This window comes from Sus scrofa, chromosome 9 (assembly GCF_000003025.6).
Source record: "Sus scrofa isolate TJ Tabasco breed Duroc chromosome 9, Sscrofa11.1, whole genome shotgun sequence".
NCBI classification, from domain to species: Eukaryota; Metazoa; Chordata; class Mammalia; order Artiodactyla; family Suidae; genus Sus; species Sus scrofa.
Window position 1 is genome coordinate 1,426,291 of NC_010451.4, and position 8,852 is coordinate 1,435,142.

Consider the following 8,852-nt stretch of genomic DNA (forward strand, 5'->3'; position numbering starts at 1 on the left):
AAAATTCACTAGGAAAAAGACCAGCCCCCAATGTTAGGCTCCATTCTGTGGGTTTCTATCTTGTCTAGATGTTGTCTTCCTAATAATTCACTATTTTGTTAGTTACCTGTTGCCTTCTGGATGTTGATTTCACTTTTCATTTTAACCAGATTCTGATTGTTCTCAGTGAGAGGATTAATTTGAACTGTGGAATCAACCATTATCAAAAGTGGATGTATATGTGTTTTTTGTTTTGCTTTGCAGCTTTCAATACCAGAATATGACTTTTTCTGAGGGCAAGGACTGTATTTGTCATGCTTTCCCTTTTATTCCCAGTGTTTAGCACAGTGCCTGGGACTTGGTAGGTGCTCAATAAAGATTTGCAGACTGAAGGAATAGTTGCTGAGTAAGAATGTTCGAACTTATATCTGACAACCTCATTAGAATAAATGCAAAGAGACAGAATCTTGAATCATTTTTGGAGGACAAATTAGGAGTTGTCAGAAGTTCAGAAGGGGACAAGGGTGGGGCAGGTGTCGTATCTCTAAAGGAGTAACGTGAACGATGTTTGTGGTGATGAAAATGACTTTCATCTTGACCACACCACTGTCAGTATCCCGGTGGTGATGTTATGAAATAGTTTGGTGAGAGGTTACCGCCGGGAAAACCTGGGTGAAGGGTAAATGGAATCTCTCTGTGTTACTATTTGTTTCTACTGCCTGTGAATCTAAAACCGTCTCAAAATAAGATATTTAATTAAAAAATAAACACTGTGCATATAAAAATACACACACCACACACAGAGCTCGTTTTTCCCTGGATTTCTATTTGGAATTGAAATTCTGTTACATTAGAGCTTTTTATTTTTTAATTAAAAAATTGAAGTATAGTTGATTTATAGTGTGTTAATTTCTGCTATGCAGCAGAAGGACTCAGTTATATGTGTGTGTGTGTGTGTGTGTGTGTGCTTTTTTACTAGCTTTTCCGTTATGCTTTATCTCAGGATTTTGAATATAGCTCCCTGTACTATAACTAGGGCCTTGTTGCTCATCCATCCTGCAAGTAATAGTTTGGGTCTGCCAAGCCCAAGCTCCCACTTCATCCCTTACCCACTCCCACGTTCCCTTGGCAACCACAAATCTGTTCTCTACGTCTGTGAGTCAGCTCCTGCTTCGTAAATAGGTTCATCTGAGCCATAGTTTAGATTCCACATGCAAGTGCTATCACACGGTGTTTGTCTTTCTCTCTCGGCTTCACTTAGCATGATAACCTCCAGTTCCGTCCACGTTGCTGCAGACAGCATTGTTTCATTCTTTTCCACCACATGTCTGTTTGTTTATCCTTGCGTGTCCAACACAGTTAGAATCAGTGTAGAAATCCATCAAAAGTTTTCATTAAAAATTATAACGTACACATAAAGTAAGTTTATAGATATTCTTAGAAGACGATATTTATATGAGCACATGTGCCTATAATTTTCTGTGTCCTGGTGGATTTTCAGTGGAGTTTTCATAAACAAGTAGTGTCCTCAAGGGACTGTCTCCCCAAAGACCCTACATCTCATAAAATAGCCTTTCTTTACCTGACAAGTCTTTGATATTTATTCTTACTTTTAAGGTGCAACTTTTGCAGGTAATAATTTCATTCTCTATTGATATAAGAATGTTTGTTTCTCACTTTCATACTAGAATGTAAGGTTTGGGTATTTCAAGGAAATAATTATTTGTTGAGCTTCCACTTTTTTCTATGAGCAGCGCTTGGTATTGTCATGTATGTCATCTTATTCGGCACAAGAATCCTGTGAGGTATTAAAAAAAATGAACAATGAAAGGTTATAGAGTTTATATAAATTGTCTAAGATTCCTTAGATAATCAAGGGCAAAGCAAAATCTGTTTCTAGGCTTATATGGCTGCACAGCTCATGGCACAGGTGCATAACTCTGTGTTTTATGCCACATTTGGTGCTAAAACAGACTCTGAATTTGTGGCATGTACATCTATTTCCTTTAAAATGCTAAGCTATCCTTCAGTCTTGGGTCCACACCTGGTTAAGTTTCTGGTTCTAGTGCTGGGTAGGGTTTTCCTGTTCGGGTATGCAGTTGTCTGGTATTTGTACATGGCATGCTGTTGCTTCATTTATTCGCATATAGCATTATGCAGGCATCTCTGTTCGGATAAAAAGCGTAACAATACAACTGCTTGAGCACATGGCTGATGATGCCATTTGTGTGTGTGTGTGTGTGTGTGTGTGTGTGAGTTCAGTCTGTTTGATGCTGAATTCTTGAAGAAAAATAAATTATTCTTAAATTTGGTTGATATGTAGAAAGCAAATCATAGGAATCCTTGTAGTTGCTGTTGTTGAGCAGTTTTGATCATTATTATGCTGCAATAAAGAATGGAGGTTTTGCTGTTCCTGTTGTGGCTCAGCAGGTTAAGGTCCTGACATTGTCTCTGTGAGGATGTGAGTTTGACCCCTGATCTTGCCCAGTGGGTCAAGGATCTGGCATTGCCACAAATTGCAGCATAGGTCACAGATGTGGCTCAGATCTGGTGTTGCTGTGGCTGGGGTGTGGGTTGTACCTGCCAGTCCGATTTGACCCTTATCCCAGGAACTTCCATATGCTGCAAGTGTGGCCATAAAAAGAAAAAATAAATGATACAAAACTACTGAATCATGCTACATTTCTTCCAGTAGAAGAGAAAAGGGTGTAATTGAGAAAATGGAGTGAAGTTGTTGGCATGTGGAATAGAAATTTTCTCTCTTATTTTCTCAGCTGCAATACCTCTTTCTGCTACTTCTGGATACTCAGTCATTCATCTTCCCCTGCTCTATCACTTCTTTTATACTTAAAAATATCTTTTCTGGTCACCCCATGCATATGGAGTTCCTGGGCTATGGATGAGATCTGAACCGCAGTTGCAGCCTGTGTGGCAGCTGTGGCAGTGCTGGGTCCTTTAAACCCTTGTACTGGGCTGGGGATTGAACCTGTGCCCTGGTGCTGCGGAGATGTCATTGATCCCATCACACCACAGTGGTGCTCCCTTTTCCAGTTATTTTTATGACACTTTTTCTTCTCTTCCTTTCTTAATTGTATTACAGATATTAGTTAGACATTTAAACTCATAGGAATAACAAGGTTGTAGACTGCAGAGATATTCTATCGGGAAACCTGAAGTATTCTCCTCCTGTGGATGTGTGGAGTGTAATCTATGGTGGATTAATCTCTGGTGAACCTAGACTATCAGCATTGAATTGATTCTGAAAAGTCACAGACTCGCAATCACTCAGGCAGGTTTGTAATGCCTGAACCTCCCTATCGTTCTCAGGCTTATTAGCTCTGAAGGCCGTTCATTCCGACTGGGTAAAGTCGTGAATGAGAATTCTTCTGTGTACCGAGCAGATATTTTATTTAGCCTCAGAATTTCCAAGGACTGGACCCTGGAGTAGTAAAAGTACGTGAAATACGTCGCCTTCCCTCTTGAGTCGTTTGGTGCCGAAGATAAACTACACGAGATCCTCCACTGACGTTGGGATTCCACGTGCTCTCCTCTGACGCACGTGCTTATTCGTCCACTCGGTGAAGCCTGCTCTACAGATTCAACTGTACACTCAAGTATTTTCTCGTATTGATGAGAAGGATGCTCACATTTAAGTTTTACGTTTTATGCGAATCTTCCTGTCCTTCATAAAATCAATTCTCATTCTGGGGATGTTCTCTCCTGTCTCTCTCACATTAGTTTAAACATTTTGGGTAACATCTGCTTGTCTTCATTCTGCTGTCCTAGTGAGATAGCCTCTCTCTTAAGCCAATGTTTTGAAGCCTTATATGAAATAACAGACAGAGACAGAAGTGAAAAGTCCTGATAGACTATATCAAACCCAGATGTATACTCCATAAAGATGAACCAAGAATACCACGGGCAAATTTGGAACTTTCTCAAGTCACCACTGCAGTCATCTCAGAAATGTGATTTTTTTACCCCAGGATTTTGACCCTTGATTTCACCTCCTCATTCTCTTTATTGGCTTTTAATCCTCTCAGAGGAATGGCTTTATCTTAAATGGCATTCTGGGATCACCCCCAAATTATCATCAATCCAGGTTAGCAGAATGGATTCCCCATCACCCCCCTGCGATTTGGGGAATAGTATTCATTCTTTGTGTTCATTCAGCTGTTAACCACAACATAGTAAAATATATTCAATATTTTATATTTATATCATTACCTCATCTTTGAATGTTAACTCCAGTCCCCTGGCACTAGAAAGACTATTTTCAAGTTTCCTTATTTTCTCCTGAATCAAGCGGCCCTGCTTCCATCTCTGTAACCCCTGAAGCCTGTTTCTTGTGCTCTCTGTTACTCAGGGCTATCCACAAAATCCCACGTCCTCAGCATCTCCTTTGAGCGTTGCATCCTCTTCCCCGTCCGTTTCCGTAGTTACTGGGCTCCCCTGAGGCCACGTTCTCCTCTGCAAGCTGCTCAAGTGAGGATGCTCTTCCTCTTGCTCTTGGTGCCTCTGGGCCTGGTGGTGGATGGGATTCCTTCTCCCGTGTCGCTCCTTGTAGACATTCTCTCTCTCCTACCGACAGGCAGGTGTAGCTGAGTTTCCATCGGCAGACTCTGCCAACCAGTCCTCCTTATTGTCCTCCACCTTTTCCAGTCCCCTGCTAACTAGCATCATGGCTCCTCGTCTTTGGAAGGCTTTTGGCTTTGGTTTGCCCTTTCCTGATGGGGTTCCCGTCACAATTCCTGATGGACGGGAATTGTGGTTTTAATATCGCCACACAGAAGATCCTTCTACCATCATGGCCTCTTAGTTTCTTGACTTCTCCTCCAAAGATCTTGTTTTTCTCCCTATTATATCCTGTCACTCTCATTGTCAGACTTATGAGACATTGTCACTTACCAATAAATGTAAATTTTCACCTGTTTTTTTAGCATCCCAAACTGTAACTATTACCATTTCCTACCTTGTAATTAATTAATTAAACAATTCCTTTTCTTTTTGGTGCAACTCCTGAGGCATGTGGAAGTTCCTGGGCGAGGGGCTGAAATGGAATTGCAGCTGCCAGCCTACGGCACAGCTCATGGCAGCACCAGATCGTTAACCCGCTCAGCAAGCCCAGGGATGGAACCTGCCTCCTCATGGACACCAGTTGGGTTCTCAACCCACTGAACCACGTCGGGAACTCCTCTTCTATCTTTTTAGCTCATTCTCCAGAGTAGAACAATTCAAGTCAATCTTCAATCTCCTCAGGGCCTCGCACCTTTTTGTTGGCTCTACCCATCAAAAGGACTCACTGCATTTTTGCTCAGCTTAACTGCAGTGGTTATTTTACTCTCTGCCATGCATCTATGCTCAAATGCCAAATCTGTTCCCTTTATTGCTCTGCAAAAAGAAAATCAATTTAAATCTTATTCCTTATCCACCAAAGACTCAAAATGGTTCAGGTGAAAACTGGGCACATCACTTTCCTGGGTCTGGGCACTGAAGGAGTCTCTTTATCATCTGCCTTGCAGAATTGTCATTACCGTGTAGCCACTTCTTTACATGCATTCCTAGACTGCAAAAGTACCCCTTTAACAGTAAAGATACTATTTATATATTAATGTAATTAACAAATTTTTTGAACATGTCAATGAACCAAATATGCCTTCCGATAGTCTATATTCTTTCTTAGAAGTACAGAAGATATTTGGGTTCTCTAAATGTAGTAACAAATGAGAAGGCTTTAGGAATGAGCTTTGATATTAGCTCAGTTCCCAGAAAGCCATTTAAGCTAAAATTAGGTGCCTAACTCCACTAAATCTCAGTTTGTAACTTTGTAGAGTGAGAAAGATGGAGTGGGCTTTTGAAGCTGGGTATCCTGGGTCTCTAAGAGAAAGCTCTCATGAATTTATTGCTTTTTCATGATTTTGTCTCAAACAAATTGCTATGTGAACAGCTTTACAGAAGCTGATGAAAGGGTGTGACTTTTGTCAGACAGGGACCATTCAGTTAGGGCTGGATACCTGTGGGAAGCAGGAGATGGACCCCTTTGCCAGCAGCTCATCCCCAGGTTATGCAGAATCTCAGGCATCTGTGGAGTCTTGCAGGAGAAGCCCGCGTTGTGTGTCCCCTTTTCCTGGGTTGGCTCACTCTCATGAATCAGGCAGCTTGGTCCTAGGATGATGCCAACTCTCTTCCCAACTTCAGTCTCTGCTGGTTGACTTGTCCATGATTTGAGAACCTTTTCCCTGTTATGCCTCTGCACAAACTTCCTGGATATTGGTTGTGCTCTCCTCCAACTGTGATAGCTGTGTAGATTCAGGATTCATCGTGACTCCATATCCTCTTTCACATAAGACATGATACCTCAGGAGTTCCCTGTGGCTCAGTGGGTTAAGGATCTGGCATTGTCACTGCTGTGGCTGTGGTTACAGCTGTGGTGCAGGTTCAACCCCTGGCCTGGGAACTTCCACATGCTGTGGGTGCAGGAAAGATAAAGTGATACCTCTATATCATTATAAGCAGTTGTCCTTTTGCATGAGTCCTGCCCCCTTTAGACATTTCTCCTCCCTTTGATCATCTTGGGCTTAGAAGGCGCAGTTCCTGGGCCCCTCATTCCATCTAGTGGCCACCGCTAGGATGTACTCCTGGGAGACTATTCCTCACAGACCCCTAAACTAGCTACATATTGCAACAGAGTTGAATGTGTGAAGTTAACAAATTTTTTTTTTTGGTGTGATTCATCCTGGCCTTCTATCAATCAACATTTATATTTTCAAGACTTACATAAGGAATTGTGCGTGAAAGCACTTTCCCCAAATATTGACTTGTGAGTGTGCATGCTTAGATTTTGTTACACAGCTGTTGTAAACCTCAGTATTCAGATTACGGTATTTTCCTCTGTTCTAACATCCACTCTTACTTTCTCCTTCAGTGGGCGCTGTTCTCAGAGTAGATGGAAACTGGAAACTACACAAGTGTGACAGAGTTCATTATTTTGGGGTTAACAGAGGATAGTACAGTCGGTGCCACTTTGTTTATTGTGTTTCTGGGAATCTACGTTGTCACCTTACTGGGCAATGGCAGTATAATCCTGCTGATCAGAAGCAGCCCTCAGCTTCGTACCCCGATGTACCTTTTCCTCAGCCACTTGGCCTTTGTAGATGTTGGCTACTCCTCATCGGTCACACCTGTCATGCTCAGGGGCCTCCTTGGGGAAGGCAGCTCTCTCCGAGTGGCTGGTTGTGCTGCTCAGCTCTGTTCTGTGGTCACATTCGGTAGCACCGAGTGCTTCCTGTTGGCTGCCATGGCCTACGACCGGTACGTGGCCATCTGCTCGCCCCTGCTCTACTCCACCCACATGTCCTCCAGAGTCTGCATTCTGTTGGTGGTGATGTCCTATGTAGGGGGATCTCTGAATGCCTGGATATTTACTGGCTGTGTGCTAGGTCTGTCCTTCTGTGGACCCAATAAAGTCAATCACTTTTTCTGTGATTATGCACCGCTTTTGAAGCTTTCTTGTTCTCATGATTTTACTTCTGAAATAGTCCCAGCTGCCTCTTCTGGCTCCATCATTGTGGTCACTGTGTTTATCATAGCTCTCTCTTATGTCTACATCCTCATCACCGTCCTGAAGATGCCCTCCACTGAAGGAAGACACAAGGCCTTCTCCACCTGCACCTCCCACCTCACCGCGGTCACTCTGTTCTATGGGACCATCACCTTCATTTACGTGATGCCCAAGTCCAGCTACTCCACTGACCAGAACAAGGTGGTGTCTGTGTTCTACACGGTGGTGATCCCCATGCTGAACCCCCTCATCTACAGCCTCCGGAACAAGGAGGTTAAAGAGGCAATGAGAAAATTAATGGCTAGAAGACATTGGTTCTAAAGTGCTAATGTAATCTGAGTTTTAATAAAAAAGACTGTCTAGTGAAGACTTCTCCTGCAGGTGAATAGATGATACAGTAAGTAATTTTCAGTGTATATTAATAATACTCTAGACTCACAAATTTCATTGTGTTATTCTCAAGGGAATTTTCAGTATAAGAAAAGAAATGTGTATTTAGAAAGACAGGCATATTTAGCAAAAATTTCTTCATTGTTACCTCAGCTGCCAATTCTTACATGTAAAAGTAAAAATATTTTCATGTAAATCCTCTTTTAATGCAGTTTTTGCAAATAACTACTGGAGGTCTCTGAAAAACCTTGAAAAGGAAACAAAGAATAGTGTTGCCTTAGATGGTCTTGTCGTCTGAAGGATGTGGTGTCCCTGATGTGCAGGTGATCCAAGGATGGAGATTGGTGATGCTTCTCTGCCTTGTGATCTGAGCTGAGCAATCGGATTCCTCCCACAGCACCTCTGCAGGGGAGCCTCACCTAGCCACCTGAGAGAACTGCTGACATCTCTGTTTAGTTTAGTTCTTTCCTTTTAGGAACTACTCCACACAACGCTTTCAGGAGTTCCCAGGAGAAAGACCACTGGGGACTAACTGACATGACCTGGCTCCATTCTAGATGAAGTAGTAAGCTTCCTTTTCTCCCCCACATTTTAGGGCACACCAGAAGCATATGGAAGTTCCCAGTCTAGGTGTCGAACTGGAGCTGTACCTGCTGGCGTACACCAAAGCCACAGCGATGCAGGATCCGAGCCATGTCAGAGACCTACACCATAGGTCTCAGCTATGCTGGATCCCTAACTGAGCAAGGCTATGGATGGAACCTGCATCCTAATGGATATCCGTCAGCTTCATTTCAGTTGAGCTACCATGGGAACTTTGTCATTTTTCTTTTTTAAAGGTTGTTTCAATTCTGTCAATGCATGATGCATACCTCTGTAAAGTGTTTTAAACCATTTCTGTCCCTGCTGGTCCTACTGCCTC

General features: G+C 42.6%; 1 protein-coding gene across 1 annotated transcript; it reads left to right on the forward strand.

Annotated features, from left to right (window-relative positions):
- LOC100736678 (olfactory receptor 508-like) lies at positions 6,386–8,500 on the forward strand. Its single transcript, XM_021062274.1, has one exon. The coding sequence runs from the start codon at positions 6,926–6,928 to the stop codon at positions 7,859–7,861; it is 936 nt and encodes a 311-aa protein (XP_020917933.1). The 5' UTR covers positions 6,386–6,925; the 3' UTR covers positions 7,862–8,500.

Coding starts and splice junctions, on each gene's coding strand:
- LOC100736678 (XM_021062274.1), top strand. CDS start 6,926: ATGGAAACTGGAAACTACACAAGTGTGACAGAGTTCATTATTTTGGGG.